Raw genomic sequence first — 25,893 nt, 5'->3', positions numbered from 1 at the left:
ATGGACCATTCTAGTTTGCCCCCCCCACCTCCCCCAGAGAGCACACTCCACTGCCCTTATCTCTCCCTCTGATCTCGGCTCACAGCTCTGAGTGGGGCGGCGATGGGACAGCTGCCAGTTTGGAGGGATGGGTTAGCTCTCACGGAATCCACGCTCTGAATCTGTTGTTCATCAAGCCCTTTGTGGGATCATGGATTCTTCGCCAAAGCCTGCTCTCTCAACCCAGAGCCGCCTGCACTAGGACGGCATCGGGCTGCCTAGTCATACCCTGGCCATCTGTCCAGCCCATTCTGACTCATCGAGACCCTGTAGGACAGAGTCCACCTGCTCTGCAGGGCTTCTGAGGCTGGCCACCTTGACCGGTGGCGACAGCCTCACCTTTCCCCCGTGGGTTCGAACTGACAACTTTGCAGTTAGCAGTGGAGTGCTTAACCACTGCCCCACCAGGGCATCAGCGCATAGAGCCAAAACCAGACACAGCAACTGTGTCAGTCCGGTTGGACTAGAGCAGGCGTCCTCAAACTATGGCCCACGGGCCGCATGCACTCCGCTGAGGACATTTATCCGGCCTGCTGGGTGTTTTTGCCCCATTTGTTTTTTTACTTCAAAATAAGATATGTGCAGTGTGCATAGGAATTTGTTCATAGTTTTTTTTAAAACTGTAGTCTGGCCCTTCAACGGGTCTGAGGGACAGTGAACTGACCCCTGTTTTAAAAGTTTGAGGACCCCTGGACTAGAGACACAAATTCATAGACATTCATGTGTGTCTGAGAAAGAGGCTTATATACAAGGGCAGTTTAATATTGAAAAAACATCCCAGCGCAGTCCAGATCAAGTCCGTAAGTCCAATATTAGCCCATATGTCTGATGCCAGTCTATAAATTCCTCTTCAGACTCACGCAACACGTGCAATGACGCCGAGGGCAGGAAGGTCACAGACCAGGGGGTGGATCCAAGACTTTGTGGCTCAAGTGGCGGTGGAAGCATCTCAGTGCTGGCACGGGTCTCCAAGTGGCCCTCCAGCTCAGGGCACTCGTGTAGCTCCATTGTGTCTTGTTAGCTGCGATGTCTCCCAGGGAGTGAGATGGCGTCCTGCCTCCAGTGAGCTATTTATCTCCTTGGTACCTCCAAATGAGGTCATCAAGCTGCGACCTGATTGACAGGCTACACTCCACCCCTTCACACTCAATCCTCTCAGATGGACACTAGATGATGTCAGATGGACACTAGATGATGTCACGGTCACACTGGATGACTCCACACAAGGCAAGGCTTTCTGCCCAGACCAAACCCAGCCCACCGGCAGAAACCTGTGGAGTCAGTGGACTGGAGCCTGGAGAGGCTTCTCAGATGCAAAGCGTTTCTGCAAACCCACGAGGAAGGGCCAGTCACTGGAGGACAGCCACAGCGACAATGGGCACAGCCCCTCCGGCAGGGACACACATCACAAATGACTGACGACTAGGGCGATGGCTCCTTTGGCTCAGGGGAGGACCATCTCCCTCCCCGATGGGCAGAGGGCAAGGCCATTGATACGCTGTTGTCAGGGGAGACAGGGGGCCTTCCCCGCTCCTGGGACAGACAGCCCATGCACGTGTGGGCCTATCATGATGTGGGGAGCGCTTCAGCTGGAGACCCTCACGTGTGTGTGCAGAGACCGGGGCGTGAACACAGCCACTGCCCAGAAGGGTGAGGTCGGACCACCCAGGTGTGCAGATAAGGACTGGTGTCAAGGGCCCGAGCATGTCTGTCCAGGACACTGTAAATCAAGGTCAGCAGGACAAAGACTTCTCCTTCCAGGACAGATCTGACGCTGTGCAGAGAAAGAGAGAATGGAGAACTGGGGGCTGGGCTGGTCCAGACCAGGCATGTGCGTGCGGATGGGGATCCGCACCGCTGGGGTGGTCCTGGCCTCACAGTGGGTGGCTGGGAGCCAGGCGTGCAGCACCCTCTGGCACTGTGTGTGGGTATCAATGGGTCAGGGGGCTGTAAGGTAAGGAGGCAGGTATGCAGGTGACAGACATGCAGGAGACTCTGGGGCTGGCGCCTTTTGGGTCCAAAAGTTGGCATCTCTTGAAAAGGCTTGTGGTCTTTAAGCAATAAATGCATAAAATGGGTGCATGGACAGCACCGATTCTTTGAGTAGAGGGGTTTTCAGAGCAGAAAGGACCCCAGAGGACCCCACTCCTCTGGCAAGGGAGACTGGTACCAGGAGCCCAGCAGGGCCAGGGCAGCAGGGGGGTCTCCCTGAACTCAGCTTTGGTCCTGGGATTGTCTGTCTGCTCTGTGTTTGAGTACCTGTCTGCAGCAATGACTGGGTTTTGACTTCAGGGACAGCGTCTCCCAAGAGGCTCTGAGTCGGGTGCCACAGGCGCTTGGTAGAGGGGACAGGGTGTGAGAGATGCTGTCAGCTTCTCTGTGAGCCCGGGCGGGGAGGTGGGGTGGGGGGGGGAGAGGGGGCAGGAGAACCAGTGGGAAGGGATGAGGCCCTGGGTGCTCTGTGTGCAGTCTCAATGGACAAGGCTATCGTGTCATCTTCCTCCACCTCCACATGCCCCCAAGCATCTCACTGCCCATCTTACTACTCCTGTAGCCAGGCCTTTGTCCACATACTGTTCATGCCCATCAACTAATCCAGCTGTCCACCCACCTACCCACTGTCTACCTATCTATCCACACCACAAACCCATCCATCCATCCATCCATCCTTCCAACCATGAAACCAGTAATGCATCCACACACCCAACCCTCCAAACCATAAACTCACCCACCCACCCACTCTCTGCCATCTTCCACCATTCACCTACTCATCTGTCTACTTATCTAGCCAAATCATAAATCATCTCTCCATCCCTCTATCCCTCCATCCATGGTCCCAATCAAACATCGTCCTTCCTCCTTCCTCCGAACCCTGAAACCAGCAATTCACCCACATGCTCATCCCTCCAAGCCATGAGCCCACCCACCCACCTCTCTGCCCACTTCTACCTCCATCTACTAATCCACACATTCACCCACCTCTCAGTCTGCCCACTTGTCTACTGAGTCATAAATCCATCCACCCATAATCCCAACCAACCATCCATGCCTCTACCCATCCACCCATCCTCCCATCCATCCCTCCATCCATCCATCCTCCCATCCACCCTCCATCCTCCCATCCTCCAATCCATCCATCCCTCCATCCTCCCATCCTCCCATCCATCCATCCTCCCACCATGGTGCTGGGTTTCTCTCCTCACCACACCAGTCTGCATGGCCGCCTTACATTAGGGTGGTGTGTGACCACCTCGAGGAGCACTGATGATGCCATGGGCTAAGTGTTGGGCTGCTAACTTCAAGGTCAGTGGTTCAAACCCCAAAGCCATGCTGAAGGAGACAGAGGAGGCTGTCTGCTTCTGTAAAGAGGTGCAGTCTCAGAAACCCTTCAGGAGCAGTTCTCTGCTGTCCTATAGGGTCGCCATGAGTCAGATTCAACTCGACAGTGGTGGGCTAGGACTGCCTCAGCCCTCCCTTGTCTGAGGCAGAAGGTCACCTGCCTCACTGCAGTCTCTGCTGAGCTGAGCCCAGTACCTGGGGGAGGGGGGGGCAGGGGCGGGCCCTTGAGTCTGCTTGTTGGCTCCAACTGGGCAGCAGGAAGCATCCAGTTGCAACCACAGCAGGCAGTACAGTCGGAATAATAATGAGTCTGCCTACTTGGGAGGTAGGACAGCAGGAGGCCCTTGCCTCAGAGGAGTGGAGGGTTGGCAGGTACAGGGAGGGGCGGGGGTGGGGGGGGGGACGGGCTCTTGGCCCAGGTGGGGTTTAGACAGGCAAGGAGAGGCCCGGGCCTGGTGCCAGGTGACAGTACAACAGGAGACAAACTGCATCTAGGGACCGGGAGCTGGGAGGGTCCCAGCCTCCAGGAAGATGATCTAATTCTCCAGATGCCTGTGACCCTCACCTGGGCTGTGCAAGCCTGCGCTCCTAGGAGGAAACTTCAAAAGCAGTAACCCTTCCGTCTTTCTCTCACCCGCCCACGTGCTCTCCTCCCGATGATGGGTGGGCTCAAGGTCGCATCAGCCCGAGTCCCTGCTCCAGCCTTGAAGTGTCTGCCGGGTGCACAGCCGGTGTTGACAGCCCCCTCGCTGTTCCTTTGATGCGGCTCTGGGTGGGTTCCACTGTTTGCTGGGCTGATGAGCACTCCAGCGGACACTGTCCTGGTGGAGCTCTCTGCCTCTGGGCGACTTCCTCAGCCCACATGCTGAGATGTCCACTCGTGGCGTAAAGCCCAGGGGCCACTGTCAAGCCTTTGAAGGCTGGAGAATTGCATGTCTGTCAGCAGCGGGCAAACCATACCCGCCCCGCCACATGCAGACCAATGCCACCGCCAGGGCAGAATCCAGGCTGGGCCCTTGTCGCAGACTTGGGGCTGCAATCATCGCAGGCCAGCCAGCGCTGCCTCGCTGCTTCAGGGAGGAGACGGGAGCTGTAGCGTGGTGCTGGGGACCCTCACTGGGGTTTGATGGCTGGTGACACACCCCGGCACACACGGGCTTTTGTGTGACCCCTGTTCCCTCAGCTGAAGAATGGACAGGGATTCCTAACTTTGGGTGTCAAGGTGAGAAGTCCAGTTATTAGTGGGATTATCGATCCACATGTACTCAGGGCTCACACCCCTCCCCTCATCTCACCAGAGAACACGGGGCATCTTCTAGAACCTTTGAGACACACAGTCTTCCTCTGGTTGGCAATGGCAGCCTTTGCTGGGTGCTTGCAGGAGCAGGGCAGGGGTGACTACGTGCCACAACTCAGAAGAGCATGTTTGGGGTCTGCACCGGAGCAGTGCTGGGGCAGGGCAGGGGAGGAAGGGGCCTGGTCCAAGGTGGGACAGAAAGGCCTGCTTTTGCCTTTAGGCAGCAGGACCGAGTCTGGTCCGTGAACTTCCCAACAGCGGATCAGGACACACGTGGGTGTCCCACACTTCCCAGAGCTCATTCTTGCCGTCATCCAATCGCATAGCCGGCAGCTTGTCCACGGAGCTTGTCGGAGTCACAGCTTAGAGCGCTTGTGAACTCGTGTAGCGCTGCCACTGAACAGCGTCTTCTGGTACCGGAGGAAGTCGCGTGTAATGTGGACATTCTGCCAAAGGTCACAGTGACCCCAGACAATGGCCCTCCTCTAGAACCTCCAACCCAAATCAAATATGGCGGGCTCAGCTGGTGTCCCGCCAGGGCCCTGCACAAGGAGTGGGACAGACAGTGGCTTGTCCTGAGGATGGTGGGTCCTCCCTCCGATGGCCTGCTGGCAGCATGGAATCAGTGCTCAGCCACCGTCTCCAGCAGCCCAATTCTCCCTGCTTCCGGCGCTGTTTTGGAAATGCACATGTAGATCAAACACCAGCCCATGCCAGTGCTGGGCAGGGCAGACAATAAGCCAGCCACACTCCTGCCTCTGTCCACTTCTCAGTGCCAAGGGGCAAGGGGAGCCGGGGCAGACCCTTGCGGAGGAGGGGTGGTGGCTCCCAGTGCCAGCCTCCTGTGAGATGTGGGCGTCCCAGAGACTCGCAAACACAGACTTGCTTTCCGGAGCCCAGATCCAGTGGCCCGTCACAGGCCAAGGCTGAAGAGAGGACAAGGACCCTTGAGATAGTTAAGGTTTATTGTGCCAACCTGGCCGATAAACACATGTGGCATTAATTGAAGGGCGGAGAGATAAATGGCCCAGTGAGTCTCGCCTTTCTAGTTCTCAGGTCTCTTGTTTTGTGATGGTCGGAGCAGGGTGCAGCTGCCTTAGCCAGTTCCCTGCTTCAGCTGGCAAGGCTCACTTCCTGCGAGACATCACTGAGGAGAAGCCACAACCTGCCCTGGTGCAACCCTGGGTGCTGGAGCAGCTGTGTGGAGACCCCTGCCAGTGCTGAGATGCTTACATGCTCACAGATTCAGCTTTCCTCCTGCAGTTGGCATCATTGCATGTGTTTTGTGAGATGGAGGAGGACTTTGTGGATTGGTGTTGAACATATGGGCTAATGTTGGACTTATGAGCTTGGGCAGCACTGGGTTGGGATGTTTTCGTGATGTGTACTTACCCTTCATATAAAACTCTCTTACACAGATGAGCTTCTGTGGATTTGTTTCCGTAGTTTACCTGGACTGACACAGCCCTCTTTTAAATGACACTTTCCTGGTGATACTGGAGCCCCAGTGGTGTAGTGGTTATGTGTTGGGCTGCTTACCACCAGGTCTGCAGTTCAAAGCCACCAGCAGCCCTGAGGGGAAGACAAGGCTTTGTAAAGAGTTACAGTCTTGGAAAACCCACCGGGGGCACTGCTTGCTGTAAAAGCAGCTCATGCGTCATAGAAATGTCAAAAAATGACCTGAAAGTTTAAAGGAGATTGTATATTAATTCCAGATTTGTTTAAACCATGAAGGGGGAGGGCTACTTGGGGGGTAGCCACATAGATGACGGCGTGAACATTGGTTGTAAGTCTCTTCTGGTCTTCCTGGGTTTTTTGTTCCGTCCTCTATTTAGAGCAGCAGTTCTCAACCTGTGGGTCGCCACCCCTTTTGGGGTCAAATGACCCTTTCACAAGGGTCACCTGATTCATAACAATAGCAAAATTACATTGAAGAAGTGGAAACGGAAATATTTTGATGGTTGGGGTGTCACCACAACACGGGGAACTGTATTAAAGTGTGGAGGCATTAGGAATGTTGAGGACCACAGATTTAGAACATTGGGAGCATTTGCTACATTGTAACAGTTGTAACATTGTAACACAAATGCTGCTGCTCAGGCAGCAGTAAGGGCGGCATAGAAATGACCTCCTGACACGGGAAAGGCTGGCTGTGCGGTTCACGCAGAATGCCGTCCCTCTGGGGCTTGGGCCAGGGCAAGCGTGGCCTCTCGTCCCTCCTGCCAGACTAGGTGCCTCTTGTTGCGATCCAGCGTGATCAGACAAGAAAAAGAAATGAACGCCTGTAGATCAGAAAGCAAGAAGTAAGAGGTCTTTCTCTGTAGCCCACCTAGCTGCCTAAGTTCTAAAAAGACAGAAAGTTGAGGACTCTGTAGAAAAGCTCTTGAATTACCAGGTGGGTTTGGTGGGGTCGCCGGATAAAAAAGTGGCCCACCTCTGACGGAAAGTGCTCCCAGGGATCACGGAACAAACGGGCCACACAAGGAATAACGTGGAGGCAAAGGCACTATGCTCTGGGAAGCAAGCCAGGCACCAAAGACAGCGGGGCGAGGCCTCGCCCACAGGGCTCCCAAGAACAGGCCCAGTAGTGGGCACAGAATAGGTCCCTGGTTGCCTGAGGCCGGAGGTGAGGAGAGGGCCCACAGCAGCTGTCTGGGGTGGCGGAGACCCTGTTTCTTGCTGTTGGAGGTTGGACTTGTTTCTTTCCAAGGATTTAGTATTTTACATCCTGTGCAAGGGGCCAGCGGACTAAAGGTTTGCTCAATAGTGGGTGATGGGTGTGTTTTGTTTGATTTTTAAAGACTGATTCCATGAGGCAGATTGCCCCCTCCGCGTGTGTCCATGAAGACTCCCTTCTGTACTGGATGGGCATGTCTACCTACTTACATGCCCGCCAACTGTCAATAGCGACCAATCCGCTGCCATCAAATCCATGGGACTCCCCGTGGTTTCTGAGGCGGTCACTTTTTAGGGGAGGAGGAAGCTTCCTCTCTCACTCGCCCCCTACCCCGTCTCTCTCGGAGCACCTGGTGGTTTCGGACCGCTGACCCCTCAGTTCTCGCCCCATGTGCAGGGTCTACGTTTTGCCAGTTTGAAAGGAGACTAGGGGGCCTGATTCCCCCCGGCATCTGTCTCACGGCCTTTGCTACTGACCACGTTTTCCTTGCTTGAACCCCCCTCCCCCTGTCCCCCACCTCTTCAGTCCCAAGAGTTTTTGGAGTATCTGTTTATTCTCATCCTGGGGGGGGGGGGTTCTGTTATATGTAGCTCCTGGCTGTGTGTACCTGCTGCTCCAAAGTGGCCCGCCTCAAACCAGGGCGCAATCTCTGTCCCACGCGCATGGGGCTGCAGCGTGGACAGGGCAGGGACAGACAGGCGTCAGGTCAGGGTAGCTGTGCTGGGGCTGGGCAGTCAACCTCCCGTGGTCCTTCCTGCCTGGCTGGCCAGCAAGTCCTGGCTGTCGGCTGGAGACCAGGGTTCTGACCATATAAGACTCTCTCCGGAGCCCCCGTCCCTGCATCTGCTCACAGTATGCTGTCCGGTTTCACAAGATCCCCAAGAGACCAGGCAGTGGATCATTCAGTTTCTAAGGGGGTACAGAACCCTCCTTGTAGAGAGCCCGCCTGGGATCAGGGGAGAGGACCCCCACTTCTGGAAGGGCGGCTGTGTCTGGGAGTGGGCGGCCTTGTTTAAACTGCCATGCTGACATGCCTGTGGGGACCTTCCTTTGGCCATTCACAACCGTACCCATTTTCTGTGTCTGTGTCTGACCTGCTGGGGGGTTGGCTCCAGGACTCTCCCAATCCCCCACTCCAACGATTCCAAAATCTAGGCATGTTCCAGTCTCTGACATGAAAGGATGTGGGTTTGCACAGCCTGACAGTCCATCAGTCTAGATAGCTGACTGTATCTCATACAGTGTAAATAGGGGGGAGGGACCTTCAAAAAGTTTGTGGGAAAATGCTCCTATCTTTCGACCCCCTTTGCCCACAAATGCTTGGGGGACCCAGGAAGTACTTTGCAGGTCTACCTCTGAGGTAGCAATGGAGGAGGGCCACCCCCTGAAGTGTGAATGAGGGGTGAGAAGGGTGCTGAAAGCAGGGGTCCTGGAGAGACTGAGGGTCTGAGCAGGAGTGGGGGTGACTGCAGGGCATGTCTGCACACCACCTGCTTCCCCTGTACTCCCTGGCAGGCTGGGCGCACGGTAGAACACAGGATTGCCTTTCGGAGCTTGCTGGAAAGTTCTTATCCATGTGTTTGCAGTCTGCTCCTGGCTGAATCTGAAGATGGAGACCCCAGGGGTGTGGCCGGTCGACCGTTTATCTGAGAAGCCGAGGTGGACCCCGGTGACAGCTGACACTCCTCCTGGCCACAGCCCCTCCCCAGAGGTGGCCTTTTCACGGCTTCTTTGGCAGCACACCTGTGCACACGTGCTCTTGGACTGACTGCATCACAGTTTGCATTTGCCAGTGACAAACATGTTTAAGGTTGTTGTTTTTGTTTTAACACAAGAGGGACCATGTGTTTCTGTGCTTCAATGTAACAGGGAACATGCCTGGTGGTGCATTCTTGGGACCTTTTGCTTTCACCAGGGACAGGCTCGGCTGTCTTTCCAGGTCCAGACGTCCAGCCCCAGTGGAGCCGACCTTCTTCCTCAGGGAACGGAAGGCCCCGCCGTCCTCTCGTGGCTTGGCCGTCGCAGACGATGCAGTCTGGGGCATTTCGGCACAGCTGCAAGCATTCCTCCCACAGTCAACCTGAAAGAGCAGATGCCGGGTCAGACTCCCAATTGACATGTGGGAAAGGTGGCCCCTCTGGCATCTGTTTGGAATCTGGAGAAAGTGTTTCCTTGGTTGGCTCATTGGTCGGTCGATTGATTTATTGATTGGTTGGTTGGTTCTCTGGTCAGTCGGTTGGTTGGTTGCTTGCTTGCTCGGCTGGTCAGCCAGTTGATTGGCGCTTTGATCAGTTGGTTCGTTCTCTTCTTCATTGACCTCCTGTGTGTTCACCTGCAATAAGCACTCTCCCCTCGGTGAACTAGGGTTATGTCTCACCCTTTCTTCCAAAAACTCCCTCTTGGGGGAAGGTCTGGTCTGGAGAGGTCTGGCTGTGTGGGACATCAGGATGTGATGGGTGCTGGGGCATGGTGGGAGCAGGCACCCAAGGTCACAGATGTCCTTTTCTGTCACCTTCTCCCCAGCTTCCCTCGGCAGAGGGGTCTCTTTTGGACGTCCCTATGACTGACCATCGCAGCTCTCTGTAGCTCGTGTTATTAGAAGGACTCCCTTGTGTGTGCAGAGAGCCCATGCTTCAGGGTGGGCTTTCAGATGTCCTTTCTGAGGGTGGGTGTGACCACACGCTCCAGACACTGTCGTCCCAGCAGAGAAGACCATGCGGTTTGCCGACTCGAAGGGTCACCACCAAGCGGTCCGCTCCCTCTCACTGGAGCCTGGGATGCTGACCCTTGTGGGGTCCATCTCGCTCCTGAGGGGGGAACGGAGCTACGGCACTGAGCCGTCTTGCATGGAGGCTCCATTGAGACACGCCTAGTTGTACCCGCTCCCCTCCCCCAGACACCAGCATCCCATGCCAGGGAAGCAGAGGGAGTCCCAGCCTGGCAGAGCTGTGCTCATTTCAGGATGCCACCAGGTACCTGGCACACGGAGCCTGCCAGCAGAGAGGAGGTGTTTCTCAGTGGCTCTGAGCCCCAGGGGCTCCATCATCATGGGCCAGAGCCCTGTGTCCCTGTGGGGTGACGGGGGCCATTTCTGAACACTAGGACCTGTCCCACGCGCTCAACGCGAGGCAGGCGTCAGTGACAGCAGTGTTGCATGGGTGGAGCCAACATGGACTGTGAGGCGGGGCTGTGTGAGGTGCCCCTGACCATCCAAGAAGCCCTTAGAGGTCCTTTTGGGGCCTGGGAGAGTCTGCCGAGAGACTGAGTCTAGATCTCCTTCTGCTGGTGCCACCCGCCTGGCCCCTGAAGCCTGGCCACCCTGGGGCCCTCCTGGAGCTCACAGGCCTGTGCTCGCAGAAGCCCCGTCCCTGCACGCCATGGCTTGGCTCTGCTCTCTTCCCCGCCTTTTCTCAGGAACAAGGAGGAGTCATCTCTGATGACTGCTGCTGGCTACCCCACCCCCACTCCTGGGGGGAGGCTCAGGCTGCCCTCGCCTGTGTGGGGGGCTGGCCTGCCCACCTGCCGGAACACCAGAGCTGCTGGGAGGGACTGGTCACAGTGCTGAGAAATGGCTGCATGGGCAGGACAGGACTGTAGCCCCTGGTGGCTTCACACTGCCCATCTTCCCATGGAGTGCAGCCTGAGCTGCCCCCCAGGGATCCTGGGAAGCGGAGGACCCCGGTCGGGCCGGATGTGGCAAGGAAAAGCAAGGTATGGTAAACCAGGGGTTCCCAGCCAGGACCTGGAGGGCAGGTGGAATCCTGCCCAGCCGGTCTCCTGCACTTCAGAGGCCACCGGTACCGATTATCTGGTGCGCAGGGAGAAGAAGGACTTCCTTAGAAAATAATAGGGGATGAGCCGGGGGCAGGCCTGCCAGCTGCCTCTCATCGCTGTGGGCAGCAGGACAGCTCGCCACCGGGTCAGTGCAGGACAGCGGCCGGGCGGCCCGAGTGAAGTCTGGGCCACTCAGGCAAGGGCAGAGGAAGCTCACCGGGGCATGGCCTGGTTCATGTTTGTTGGCAAAGCACCTGCCATTCAAGTTGTTAGTCCCCTCCCTCTGCCAGGGTTCAGCCGTGGCTGCTCGTGGAGAGGTGGCCGGTGTCCGCGAAAGACCAGGCAGTCCGCTTCAGAACGGTGCCGGTCATGAAAACTCCGCGGGGCAGTTCATCAGGCCCTATAGGGTCTTTCTGAGTCGGGAGAGACGCCCCCCCCCGCCCCCCCACCGGCCCTGGGTTTGGGGTCCAGTTTTCTCCGTCCTTTCTAAAAGCCGTGGGTTCATACATTTATCCGCTCAACGAAAGGTAGAGCGAACTCCCCAAAAGTGCTGCAGAGCGCACCTGGGTGGGAAGTCCAGGATGGCCAGGCCCCGCTCCGTGCGTCCCGCCCCACCCACACTCAGCATTATAGGACCCGCCCAGCTTCTCCCAGCCCCCATCTACATTGCAAACGGTCCTGCCTCTTAGGACCCGCCCAGCGCTACACAGCTCCTCTGGTCCCACAGGGTCCCTCCTAGTCTCACAGGGCCACGCCCCACACCAGGACCCCAACTCACAGGGCAATGCTCCTCTACTGTCCTACAAGCTCCGCCCCACAGAGCACCGCCCAAAGCCCCACCCACATTGCCAAGCACAACCCCTCCCCATCCCCTGGAGATCTTAGGTTCTTCCAGAGCCACAGAGCTCCTCCCAGCCCTGCACCGGGCCGCCCCTAAGGCCGCCTTCTCCTCCCCCAACACGCACCTGGCACCCTGCCCAGCCTGGCCTAGACATGCGCAGCCCTGTCCAGCACCGCAGGCCCTGCCCGTCCTGGCCCTGTCCTGCTCCAGGCTCCTTCAGTGGCAAGAAGCCTGCGAGGGTGTTTCAGGGCTGCAAGCCCAGGGCACACCCTAAGCCCCCAGGCCAGCCTTTCTGGCTGTGAGTCACTTTTGTTCTCAACTTCCCTGCCTCCTGGCTCCCATGCTCCCAGACTGGGGTGAGGGCTAGGGCCTCTGAGCTGTCCAGTCCCCGGGGGCAGAGGCGTAGGGCAGTCTGAGGTTGGAGGGTCCCAGAGTCTATTCTGAGGCCACATCACTTGCAGACAAGGGTGGTGACCCAGGTCCTGTCTGCCCCATCCTTACACCAGGCTATTCTCAGACCAAGAAGCTGAGAGGTGCCTTCCTTGTCAGGGGTTCCACTTCCCCAAAGAGGGGCTGCTCCGTCTGACTGGTCCTCAAGTCCCTGCAGGTGGGGGCTCTGCCCCACCCACTCTGCTGACCCTGAACACTCATGGAGAGGGGGCCTGGTGTCCCCTGACTGAGGAGAGCGTGGGCCTGGCTGGACGGACCCTCACTGGGGTTGGTGTGGTTTAGCCTAGGGAGAGGGGTGTGTGTCCACAAATGCACCAGGCCCAGTGGCGTGGGCCCAGCCCTGTCGTCCCAGTCACAGGTGCTGGAGCTCAGGTGGGCCTCCCAGGTATGTGCTGCCGTGTCCTGGGGCTGCTTCGTACCTGGGGTCAGCCACCTGGGACTGCAGGAGTGCAGGTCAGCTGCATGTGATAGGGAGCTTGGGAAGTCTGGTCTTAGCTCTGGGGCAGCACAGGGCAGTTGATAGATGATGGTGGACAGACCCGTTGGGGGCATCACCTTGTGTGGTTACGTGAAACATTGCCAAGGGTAGTTGAAGCACTGGAATATGTGTTCCTGGCACTTCAACCTCTGATTGGCACCATCTTGTTTCCTCATTGACTCATCTATCCTTCCAAACCCCCATCCATCCATTCTAGTTTCCATCCACCCATCATTCATCTACCCTATCATCCCTGCATCCCTTCAGCCTTCCGTCCATCCATCCATCCATCCATCCATCCATCCATCCATCCATCCATCCAAACATCCATCCATCCAAACATCCATCCATCCATCCATCCATCCATCCATCCATCCATCCATCCATCCATCCATCCATCCATCCAAACATCCATCCATCCATCCATCCATCCATCCATCCATCCATCCATCCATCCACCCATCCATCCAAACATCCATCCATTGTAGTTTCCATCCACCCATCATTCATCTACCCTGTCGTCCATACATGCATCCATCCAGCTTGGTGGTTCTCAGCCTTCCTAATACCGCGACCCTTTAATACAGTTCCTCATGTTATGGTGACCCTCCAACCATAAAATTATTTTCGTTGCTACTTTCTAGCTGTCATTTTGCTACTGTTAGGAATGAGGCAACCCTTGTAAAAGGGTCATTTGACCCCCAGAGGGGTCGTGACCCACAGGTTGAGAACCACTGATTCTAGCTTATCATGATGTCTCACCATCCATCCGTGCATGTCACTCCTTCATCCACTTTATCATTTATCCATCGATCTCATCCAGCCATCCAGCCTTCCATCTTATCATACATTCACCCACCTGCCCAACCACTCATCTATTCATCCATACATGCATCCATCTGTCCATCTGTCCACCCCTCCATCCACCTTATCATCCATCCACTCCACCATCCATCATGTATTCACCCACTTATCCATCCATCCACCTTATCATCCATCCATCCATCCAATCACCCATCCACTCATTTATTTTATTATTCATGAATCCATTTTATTATCCACATATCTATCTTCTCTCCAACCACCATCTGTTCATCTTATCATTATCTGTTCCATCATTCAACCACCCATTCAATCATCCATCCACCCATCCATCCCTTACTCCCTCCCTCCATCCACCCATCTGCCCGGGAATATATGTGCCAGCATTTTCATGTCGGCCTTTCTTTCTGGGGTCTTCCTGCTGCCACCTCTGGCCCAAGGTACGTGGAACGTGTTCCAGATCCTTTCTCCTGAAAGCCCACCCCTCCTCTGCCCCATTGCTTTCCGTTCTGCAAATGTGACGTCGGCTCCCTTGGCATTCACATGGGCCTCGGTGACAAGTGTTTCTGGTGACAAGTGGGAGGAGATAGGAGCTGGTGACCAAAGGGTGGCTCCGTGGGTCTGGCAGACTCGGAGCTGATGGGGAGCAGAATGGCTTTGAGCTCAGAGGGTACATGCTTTGGAAGAACTGGCAGTCTGGGGTTGAGCGGCCTCATGGGGCACTTAGGTTCAATTCTACTGCTGGGCAGACTTCTGGGAGCTGCTGCGTTGACCATGGGTCCCCGGGAAGCTGTCCCTGGCCTTCAGGTGTGGGTATAGACCCACCTTTGCCTCCCGTCTTGTGTCCCAGACCCAGCGGCCTATAGGGCCCCAGCTGTAGGGGCAGAGTCCTGGCTGCTGATGGGAGGCATAGAATGTGCACCTGCACCCCACAGCCCAGGGAGATGGGGGTCTGGGTGGCATTGCCATCATTCCTGGGGTCTGTTTAATCCCCTCATAGCGGGCAGCATGGCCAAGCCAGGTCAGAATCAGACCAAGCCCAAACAAAGCCTTGTTCTTGAGGCACTTAAAGGGACCTGCAGGCCATTGGCATTCAGTGGCCCATGAAGGCTGGGTGCTGCACCCACACGTTCTGTGGTGTGGGGAGGGAACCAGAGGGTCTGTGTGCGAGGGAGCTGCGTGGGCATTGTCTCCCTGCCCCCAGTGCGAGGGGAGGTGAGGGGCAGGGCCAGTAGCCTCTGTCCTCTGTGATCTGGGTCCCCACACCCACCTGGCTGTCCCCAGGGTGGGCAGGCAAGTGCTGTCTCCTCACTTTAGTCTCTCCTGGGCTGGGAAGCTGATGGAATGCCTGCTTCTGCCAGCTCCCTCCTGGGTCCTTCTTGTGCGGCTGTCCAACTTCACAGCACTGCTCTGGCTGTGGCACAGCTGCCCTGGCCAGCTGGGGGTGGCACCGAGCCTGGGAAAGGGCTAGTGGCCTCTTCCCTGCTTGTAACACGTCTCTAAACAGGGCACAGGCTGTTGGAAACAGCTCTCCCCTGTGGCAATGATGAAAACAGGTGCTGGTCTGGCCTCGGGGAAGGCAGCAGGGCCAGCTGTGATGGGAACCCCAGGTCCCCACATGGCCCTCCCCTTCTCCTGGTCACCCTTGGTCCTGGCACCTTGGCTGAGAGATGAGCCAGTGCTCGGCGCTGTGTCCTCTCTGGCAGGTGATCTGGCACCGGCTTGGCCGGCTATGCCCGTTGGCAGAGTCCAGGCCTGGAGCTGAGCCATATAGCCTGCCAGGAGCCCGTGACGGGCGCTGTGTCAGCATCAAGCTGACGGCCGTCCAGGAGGGCTTTGTGGGGGGTGGGGTGGAGGGCACAGATCTGAGAGGGACCACCACCCAGGCGAGGGCTGGGCTCTGAGTGGAGTGGACCTCGGGGGGGGGGGGGGGCAAGAGGAAGGAACGATCAGTGGGCGGGCAGATGACGGGGTCCCCACCAGCCTCCGCCTGTCCATTACGGTTTCCACTCCCAGGGGCAAGTCTCTACCTCTGATGGAATCTGCAGGCTGCTGGGTCAGGCGCCCTGCACGCCAGCGGAGGCAGTGCATGCAGGATGCCTTCCCAGAGAGTGTGCCTGGGGAGGGGTGGATGCGCTGTGGCCAGCAGCAGCCTCCTAGACTCCCCTCTATCCCAGGGTCTCCACCAGAGCCTGGACCACATGTGGCCTCACCCCCTGGGATGCTCCTCCCTGGATCCCTTGGGAGCCCCTCCCCTAAGCTGACTCCTCTCACCTCACTCACTGCCCAGTGCTGGCATCTGCCTCTGTTCTGGGCACCCTTTCTGGGACCAGGCTCCTGTAGGTTAGGGCTTAGCTGGGTGAACAGGTGGGCAGAGGGTGTCCCGGACCCACCCTTGCTGCTGCTGGCACCGAGGGCCCGTGGGGAGGCTGAGGAGGGGACCCAGCATTGGGCCCTCTCTCACCCCAACGCAGTCCACTCTGGAGCGAGTGCTAGTTGTCTATTAAAGGTCAGCTGATCCCCCAATCAGTGACTGACATGGACATGTTATGGAGGTTGGAGAGCCAAGGGACCAGCCTGTGCCTGCTCTGCTGCTCACCACACCCGATGCTGACCTTTCAGTCCCGCAGTCAGAATGGCATAAAGATGCATTTCTGGGCTTGTGGGGGGTGAAGGGCTTCAGGCACAGCTTGATCCAGGTGCTCAAGCAGGAATCTGCCCCTAGGTCTTCATGTCTGGGCAGGGGCCACTGGCAGATGGAAGCTGTCTTTTTGTGGGTGGGTGAATATGAGGTTCCCTGGTGGCATCTTGGTTGTGCTTTGGGCCACTAACCGCAAGGTCGGCAGTTTGAAACCACCAGCTGCTCCTCGGGAGGGAGGTGGGGCTGTCTACTCCCGTAAGGAGTTGCAGGACCCTGGAAGAGACTTGGAGTGGCATGTGGCAGACAGTTCATCTCAAACAAGGACAGCAACGGAAAAGGAGTGGTGGGGGCAGTGAACCCACAGGGGCAGGTCTGACCTGTCCTCACAGGGTCCCTGGGCGTCGGGGTGGACTCGGTGGCAGTGGGTTTGTTGCTTGTGGCAGAGGGAACTGCCGAGTCCTGGGGTGGAGCCAGGGGTTAACACGCGCTCCACGAAGAGGAAGTTTGGGGGCAGTTGTACCCCAGAGGAAAGGACTCGGGGTTTGCTTCCCCAAATGAGCAGCCTCCCCTGACACAGAGGGGTCACCGTGGGTGGAGGGGAAACCCGGGCAGTGGGATACTGGCTGAGCTCTCCCACGACGGAGTTGGGAGAACCTGCCATGGCCGCCCTCTGCCCTGCCCTGTCGGGCCTCGTCCTGCCAGCTGGGCACAGCGTGTCAGGAAGGTGGCAGCTGGGGGTTGACTGTGGACTTTGTTAGGGGGATGGCATTTCTGTTGACCCATAGGGGGCATAGAATCCGTAGCTCAGGACAGTGGTCACTCCAGAAATGCCAGCTGTGGCTTCAAAGTCCCTGTGCGCCTGTCTGCTATTGTCCGCCACTCCTGGGTCAGGTGGCCCTGTCCACAGAGTGGGCGGAGGGTGTCCCAGACTGTGGAGGAGGGGTGCCAACAGCTCACACTCAAAGGCTCACTAAAGGTGGGAGGTTGCACCCTCTGGTGGTGCTGCGGAGAAAGACCTGGTAACCGAGCCCAGGCAGGTCTACACTGACATCCGAGCCTAGGGCAGCTGTGGAACAGGTCTACACTGACATCCTGAGCCCAGGGCAGCCCGTGGGGGCGGTCTACACTGATGCCCAGCATCAGCACACATCAGACTGACTCCACCACGAATGACACCCTCAAAGTTACACTGCCTTGTTGATGCACCTGCTGGCACGGAGGCCAGGCACTGGGCTCCTAACCCACAGACAAAGCCCAGCCCCTCAGCCACGAGTAGATTCTGACTCCCGGCAACCTTAGACGGGGTTTCCGGGGCTGAGCCTCTGGACGGGAGCAGACAGGCTCATTTTCTCCTGTCTGAGTTGGGCAGCTTGGACCCACCAGCTGTGCTGTGGAAGTAAGAGGTGGTACTCAGCTTCCCTAAAGTTAACAACCCTAGAAGCCTGATGGGCATTCTCCTCTGTCCTATGGCTGCGAGGCCGGTGCTGGGGGTGGGGAGGCTGTTCTCTCCCTTATGTGGCTCAGGAGAATCTGCAGCTGTTGCATGCAGGGGGACAAGCAGCCCCTGTGTCGCCGTGGAGAGCGTGGCCATGGACAGCGTGGCCATGGACAGTGTGGCTTTGGGGAGCATGACTGTGGAGAGGGTCAGTTCGTTCAATCTAGAGGGCTCTCTGCCCAGCTCCCCACTGAACAAAGCTGGATTGGGGCCCGCAGGGTTTTCATTGGTTGGGTGGGTTTCAGAAGTAGACCGGCCGGGCCTGTTCTTCCTTGCTATGCACTGGGCTGCTCACCGAGGTCAGCAGTCGGGGCTTTACCAGTGGGAGCAGGACGAGGCGTCTGTAAAGAGTCACCACCACTCTGTGAAACTCACAGGGCCATTTCGCCCTGGCCAAGAGGGTCACTCTGACTCAGGAGCAAGTCAAGGCCAGTGGACTCTGCTGAAACCTGCCCACCCCAGGGACCCGGCTGGTATCTGCAACCCTGGCAGCTGAACTTCCAGTGTCCCAGGAACACGAAGTGGCCACCAGTGAACAGAGCAGCCCAGCCCAAAGGAACAGGGCTGGCGCCTCCAGCCGGGTCTTGGCAAGACCACACCCTGCAAATTCTGGCCTGGGTGGACTCTCTGCAAGGCGGCCCTGGAGTGATGGGGCTCTGAGCTGGGTCTGCAGCATCCTCTGAGGGCTGACCCTGGCGGGTTGGGAGAACTGTGGGAGCTGCCTGGTGCCCCCTTTCAGCCCCATGCTAACCCCAACCTTTCTCTCTCTCCTTCCAGCTCAGCCAGCGGACCTTCTGAAGATTCTAGATTTTCACAACTTGCCTGATGGGGTCACAAAGACCACCGGCTTCTGCCCCACCCGGCGGTCCTCCAGAGGCCCAGATGTGGCCTACAGAGTCACCAAGGACGCGCAGCTCAGTGCACCCACCAGGCAGCTGTACCCCGGTGAGCACGTACCCTCATTCTGGCCTCCAGATGGGGTGCCCCCGGGGAAGCAGGCCCGGGAAGTCCCTCGGATCTCAGGACAGTGGGGACCCATCCCCACTGACCACCAAAGGGGGTATGGGAGGCCCGTTGGGTCCCTTTGCTATCCCGGGCAGGAGGGGCCTGGTCTCCGGTGACAAGAGTCCCAGGAGAAGAAATGCAACCGTAATTGCTGCTGAGCCGTGGGGTGTGTGTGTGTGTGTGTGTGTGTGTGTGTGTGTGTGTGTGTGTGGGCCCCCTGCTCCTGTGTGAGACATGGGGACATCAGGGGTGGGGGAGGGGGGCGTGTGGCTGACTGGGACCACCCTGGACAGGGACAGTGACCCTTGAAACACTCTAGGACAACCTGGAGCCTGGGTGCCCCTTTGCTCACAGGGACCAGATGGGCACACTGGCTTGGCCTCTGACTCCCCACCCCCCTATGGGCAATGTGATGGCAGCCACAGAGCTGTCCAGTGGCCTTCTGGGAGGAGCAGCAGCCTCGGCCGGGCCAGTCTTTCTCTGAAGACAGAGATGGCACCCAGGGAGGCAGGGGGACACGTGTCTGGCTATGTGGGCTGCTTGGTGCTCATAAGGACACTGCCCCTGCAGTGCTCTGTGCTGCCGTGGTTTGACGCTGCCATGACCCCTCTCTTCCATACCTCCTGCAGACTTCGGCCTTCCCTGGTGGCATAGCCACCTGCCCCAAAGCCGTGTGCGTGACCCCATGTCACCAGCAGAGGGTGTGCCCAGACAGCTCTCTTGGCAGCCACCAACCAGTCCCACCCAGCCTGCCCACAGGTGTTCTGCTCGAATGTCCTGGGAGGGGTCACTAGGCAGAGGGAGTGGAGAGGCAGCAGCTGCAAGGACCAGAGGGTTTTGCGTGGAGCTGACCCCTGGGGAGTAGGCAGGGACACAGAAACAGTTTGATCCAGGGGCAGGTGTGCAGCCAAGGGCCCCCATAGAGCCCCACCCCCCAGCACCATCTGACCCTGCCCTCTGTTCCAGCCTCTGCGTTCCCTGAGGACTTCTCCATCCTCACCACTGTGAAAGCCAAGAAGGGCAGCCAGGCTTTCCTGGTGTCCGTCTACAGCGAGCAGGGTGTCCAGCAGGTTGGCCTGGAGCTGGGCCGCTCCCCCGTCTTCCTGTATGAGGACCACACGGGCCGGCCCGGCCCCGAGGACTACCCCCTCTTCAGAGGCATCAACCTGTCGGACGGAAAGTAAGTGGGCGGACAGCGGGCAGCAGAGAGGGCCCAGCCCGGGTCTGCTCTCAGGTGGCCCCCGGGGCTGGGGGTGGCCCTTCTCCATCACCCTCTGAGGACGCATCCAAGGACATGGGATGCTGGTGCCTGGCATCAGATGGGTGACAGAGGTTGGGTAGCCTGACCCTGCTTATTCCAGAAAAGGCAGTGTGTATTCCGTGGGCGGATACGTGGTCAGGAAGCACAGTCAGGGGACGCCCGCCCCTGTGCTGTGCTCACCGCTCCTGATGGCCTTCTGGATGCACTCCACTCCAGCCAGACTGGGTCCTCTCGGGCCATTGGTCACCCCTTATCCAGCTCATGCACAGAAAAAACCCAAACCTCTTTGCCTGCGAGTCACTCACTCCTGGCTGCCTGGCCCTCGGGGGTCCCAGAGAGGTGAGCTCCCTGCTTCCACGGCGCCTCTGGATGAGCTGGGATCTCCAGTCTCCCCCTCAACAGCTGAGCCACAGTGACTGTCTTCACTTGCTCCTCCCACTGGTGGGGAGCAAGTCCCCACCCACGTTGTCTACTGGTTGGGGCGGCTGATGTTCATGGGCCGGGACTGGCTGTCTGAGCCCAGGCCTGATGTCTGAGCCTAGGCTGATGTCTGAGCCTAGGCTGATGTCTGAGCCTAGGCTGATGTCTGAGCCTAGGTTCAGTGTTCGATCCCAGGCTGGTGTCCAAGCCCCTATCAGGTGGCTGAGCCCAGGCTGGGTATCTGTGCCCACGGCAGTGGCCGGAGGTGAGGAGTCCTTGGGAAATTCTGCCCGGGCCCTGGGTTGCTGGGATACAAGACCCCCCCCCCCCGTCTGAGCCAGAGGCTGAGCTGTGTTCCGGGGGCCCAAGGGCGGTGCGCTGAGGCACAGTCTCCTGCAGCCCCCAGAGCTCCAAGTCTAGCTACTGGTGTCCACACTCTGGGACCCAAGCTACCCCGTCACCTGCCCGTCCTCTCGTCCGTCTGCTTACAGGTGGCACAGAATTGCTCTCAGCATCCACAAGAAAAACGTCACCCTCATCCTGGACTGTAAGAAGAAGTCCACCAAGTTCCTAGACCGCAGTGACCACCCTGTCATCGATGCCAATGGCATTGTTGTCTTCGGCACGAGGATCCTGGATGAGGAGGTGTTTGAGGTGAGCCAGCACCCCGAGAGTCCCCATGAGTGCCTCGTGAGGGCTAGTAAGTGGGGAGAAGGGGACACCCCATGAGCCGCCCTTGAAGATGTCCACGTGAGGGGTTTCTTCTGGGAAGTCCACCTGCCCTTGGGCACAGGGGACTTTCCAGGGGTCCCTGTACCCATGTGTCTTGGGGGAAGGGGGGGCCTGGAGGAGTTGTGGCTCACACAGGGCAGTGTGGCCCCTGTGGACCAGGGGGCCTGTGGGTGTTGCCTGGTCTCCAGGCCTCTGGGCGCCCCGTCCTGTGGTGCATAGAAACACACACACCCCTCCGTGGGAGCTGGGGGCTGAGCTGGCCCAGGGTAGGTGGTCTATGCCCTGACTCTGTGTATTCAAATCACGCCAGGTCTGAGCCTCAGGTGGACGGGCAGGCGGGCTGGTGGACAGACCAGCCTGGACCCCGCCTTCTCCCCTCAGAACCTGATCGCTTCACCAGCAGGTGGAGAAACCCTTGCTGTGGGGTGGGCCCCACTTTTGGGGTCCCCACATGCCCGAGGAGAAGCGGTGCTTCCCTGGCTGGTTTATCTCTTGTGAGTCTCCAGCCCTTTTTTCCGAGTGCCTCTGGGAGGCAGGCAGCTCTGTGTCATCTCAGCAGTGATACTGGGGCGGGGGACGGGGGAATGACCTGCTGGAAGCCTGGTTTTTCTAGAGCTGTGGCAGCGACACGAAGGGTGACTGTGGACACAGGGATACGCAGAGTGGCTGTGGAGACATGGCTGGCGCCCCAGGGATGGACACTTACTCCTGCATGCACCACCCCTTCCCTGCCAGCCTTAGTGTTCCCATTGGTGAAAGGGGCTTGTAAGCGTAAGCACCCCAGAACCTTAGCAGGGACTCCTGGGGTTCCTTGTGGCAGGCAAGCTCTTTGCTGTCCTCATGGTCCCTCTCACCCTGCGGGCAGGGTGAGGGCTCTGGGCTGGGTTGGGCGGGCCTGCTGCCCCTCCCCACTGCCCTCTGCTCTGCAGAGCCTACCCCACAGAGGGAGCAGGGTGACCTAGGTCAGCACACTGCTGCGTGCCGGTGATGAGTGACTGAGCTGCCATGTTCTCCTGGGGGTGGGGTGGCCGCTGAGGAAGGCCCCTGGGTCTGAGCAGTGGGGCATTTTCTCTCTGGATGAGCCCACCCTGTCAGAGGGTGGCTGGAACACAGGGAGGTCGAAGGACCGGCCAGTGCTGGGCTAGGAGCTAAGGCTGATTTGAGGTGGTGGCAGGTTGGAAGGGCCATGAGACCCCACTGGGGCTTTTTGCACGTCCCCCCCCAGAGCTCTGTCCATCTCCCAGCACTCCCTCCCCCATCCATGTCCAGCAGAGGAAAACTGGGCGGCCAGGAGGTAACACCAAGGTCATTCTGCTGTGGCCGCCTCTCCTGCTGACCCGCTCTGGCCTGGAGTCCAGCCCACCCGGAAGGACAGGGTCCCTGTGTGCCCCTGCCCAGGTCTCGCGGGGCAGGTCTGGCTTGACTCCGAGTCCTGATTCTCCCAGCCCACGCCCATCTCTCAGCACCGGGGGAGGTGGCGCTTGGTCAGCTGCCCCTCACCCTCTGTGCCCATGAGCGGAGCCCAGGCAGGCAAGGGGCTGGGCAGGTGTTCAGAGGCACCAGGTTGCACCTGTGTGTGCTTGACCTGTGTGTTAGGGAATCCGAACCTCCTTGGGATGCCGATGTCCATGGGGAACGTACCGCTCTGTCCCTGCCCCAGGGTCACTCCTCTGGGGAGCAGCCGGGCCAGCTGGGGCCTGTTCCAGGGCAAGAGGCAATGTGGCCCTGGGACGGGATGCCTCACTCTTCTCCAGCCAACTCTGCATGCCAGTGCCCGCCGCTGGGTGCCCGCCCCCCTAGCCGGCGGAGCCAGGCCCTCCCTCTGCCCCGTCCCCTCAGAGGTCCTTGTCTTTATGGGCTCCAAGGCCATGCATGTATTACCCAGGACCACACTTCCCTGTGGCTACACCCCTCGCAGGGGGTCCCCACGCTCCTTTCATCGCCTGTGTTGGTCTGGGTAGACTAGAGAAACAATCCATAGTCATAAGTGTGTCAGAGAGAGTTTATATAAAGGGTAATCGTGCATTGAGAAAGCAGCCCAACCCCGTCCAGTCCAAGCCCATAAGTCTGATATGAGCCCATATGTCTGATAATACCAATCTATAAAGTCTTCTTTAGACTCACAAAACACATGCAACGATGCTGAATGCAGAAAGATCACAGGCCAGTGGGTAGAAAGTCTTTGGATCCAGTGGTGGTGGAAGCATCTCTGCACTGGCAGGGGTCTCCACGTGGCTTCTTCAGCTAAGGGCACTAGTGTACTTCCATGTGTCTTATAGAGTGTCTTCCAATGAGGTCTCATTGGCTATGATTCAATTGACAGACTAGACTCCACCCCTTCATTCTTAATCCTCTTAAGTCCCCAATTGATACCAGATGATGTCACCACCACATTGCCCGACGGAGTCCAGCGTGCAGGCCCCGGCCTCTCAGGACATCTGCCCAGCTGTGTCCAGGCTGTGCAAGGCCTTAATCTACATTAGGTCTTTGAACGTGGGACTAAAATGGGCAGCCAGGAAACCTGTAGGCCAGATGTAGCCCCTCTGGGTACCTATTGCCTCCCTCCGGAGCCTCCCAGCTGGCTCATAGTTCCTCCTCCTCTGACTGAGGGGCTCAGGCTTGCATTCCCACGAGGTGGCCTGGAGACCTCCCCCATCCCTTTCTTGATCAGCAGTGCATGCAGTAGGAGTGGACTGGGTGCAGGGCTTGTTTGATGGCCTAGGGATGAGTACTGCAGCGTGTCCTTCACATGGGTGATGCTGGCATCAAACACCAAATGGGTGGATGGAAGGGTGAATGGATGGATGGATGGGAGGGAGAGAGAAAGACTGTATGGATGGACAAGTAGACAGGTGGATAACTGAGTGGATGGATGGGTGGATGGATGGGTGGATGGATGGATGGATGGATGGATGGATGGATGAGTGGGTGGGTGCGTGAATGCATGGATGGATGGATGGATAGATGGATGAGTGGGTGGATGGGTGGATGAATGGATGGACAGGTAGACATGTGGATAACTGAGTAGATGGATGAATGGCTGTGTGGGTGGATGAATGGATGGATGAGAGGGTGGGTAGATGAATAGATAGATGAATGGGGATGGAAGGATGTATGAGTGAGTGAGTGGGTGGAAGTGAGGGCTGGTGGGTGTGTGGATGGATAGATGGATGGATAGACAAGTGGGAGGGAGGAAGGTGGATACTGGGTAGATGGATGAGTGCATGGATAGATGGATAGATGCATGGGTAGATGGATGCATGGGTAGATGGATGGGTAGATGGTAGATGGATGAGTGCATGGGTAGATGGATGAGTGGGTAATTGGATGAAGGGATGGATGGAGAGAAAAATGGGGGTGGGACAATGGATGAGTGAGTGGGTGGGTGGGCAGATGGATGGATGGACGGAAAGATGGATGAATGGATACTGGGAGGATGTGGGTAGATGGATGAGTGGGTGGATGAATGGATGGACAGACGGATGGCGGAGCAGATTTCACTCAGAATGGGAAGTGATGGAATACAGCACATGGAGCAACTCTGCCTTCTAAAAGACTCGCGCCTCCTGGTGATTTCTGCCGGGCCTCCTTCCACTCCCTCCCGCCAAGCGGGCATGTGGGTCTTCTGCATAGAAGCAAGAAAGCATCTCTTCGACGGCTATTGATTTGCAGGAAGATGTGGGAGCCCAGTCTGTCTCATTTGCCGGCAACGCCAAGTTACTATGCTGGTTGACAGAGCAGGGGCACCGAGAGGTGTTGTCAGGCTGGGGCTGTGTTCTGGAACCTCGCAAATTAGACTTGACAAGGGTAAATGTGAATCTCTGCTCCTGGGTTCAAAACAACCCATTGTTCAGGTGCAGGCTGAGGAGGTGTGGTGGCGGAGCATCTTGGATGGAAAAGACTTGGGGTCTGAGGGTGTCATAGCTGTTTGTAATGGTCAGTATGATGTGACTGCAGTGGGTGCCACTGGGGAGAGAGGATCAGGAGGTCAAGGGCATGGAATTGTGTCATGTGGAGGCTAAGTGGGGGAGCTAGGAGCCAAGCGTAGAGCTGGTGGTCAGAGTGGGGGAGGCCTGTCGAGGGGGAGGTGCAGTGAGGACAAAGGAAGGGGTGCTCAGGTGTGGGAGCCTTCCGTGCCCACCTCCTCCTTCAGGCTGCATGCAGGGGCACCTCCTCCAGGATGCCTCTTCTGATCTCCCCCGGCAGAACTGGTGACTTGCTGGCCTGTGCTGCCTCCCAGAGGAGCACACGGGACCCTCCCCCCACCCCCATCCCACCCCCAGCCCTGAGACCTGAAGTCAGGGAGGCTGATGTGTTGTTGTTGTGCCCACGTTCGTGGTTCGTGGTAGGTGCTGCCAACACTGGTGAGATGAACGAGAGAAAGAGCAGGGGGAGCTGACTGGCTGTGAAGGCCTTCATGCTGGTGAGGGTACCCACAAAGGATGGTGCCCGGCATCAGGGACTGAAGACTGATGGTTGTGGTGGTGAGGGGGTGATATTGATAGTGGTAATAGTGGTGATAATTTAGTGGTGATGGTAGTGATGATGATGGTGGTGGTGGTGATGGAGATGGTGGAGGTGAAGATGATGATGGAGACGGTGGTGGTGGAAATGGTGGAGGT

At 57.9% G+C, this 25,893-nt stretch overlaps 1 protein-coding gene across 2 annotated transcripts in view; it reads left to right on the top strand.

The window, feature by feature from the left end:
* The window catches only part of COL5A1 (collagen type V alpha 1 chain), a 120,075-nt gene that overhangs the window by 13,938 nt on the left and 80,244 nt on the right, over window positions 1-25,893 (top strand). For both annotated transcript variants that reach the window (XM_075559834.1, XM_075559833.1), the window contains exons 2-4: window positions 18,631-18,798; window positions 19,825-20,038; window positions 21,031-21,193. In XM_075559834.1, the coding sequence (XP_075415949.1) occupies window positions 18,631-18,798; window positions 19,825-20,038; window positions 21,031-21,193 (545 nt within the window). The remainder of the gene's footprint in view (window positions 1-18,630; window positions 18,799-19,824; window positions 20,039-21,030; window positions 21,194-25,893) is intronic.

The sequence above is a fragment of the Tenrec ecaudatus genome, chromosome 10 (genome assembly GCF_050624435.1).
Source record: "Tenrec ecaudatus isolate mTenEca1 chromosome 10, mTenEca1.hap1, whole genome shotgun sequence".
Classification (NCBI taxonomy): Eukaryota; Metazoa; Chordata; class Mammalia; order Afrosoricida; family Tenrecidae; genus Tenrec; species Tenrec ecaudatus.
This window is presented reverse-complemented; position numbering and strand designations above follow the sequence as displayed.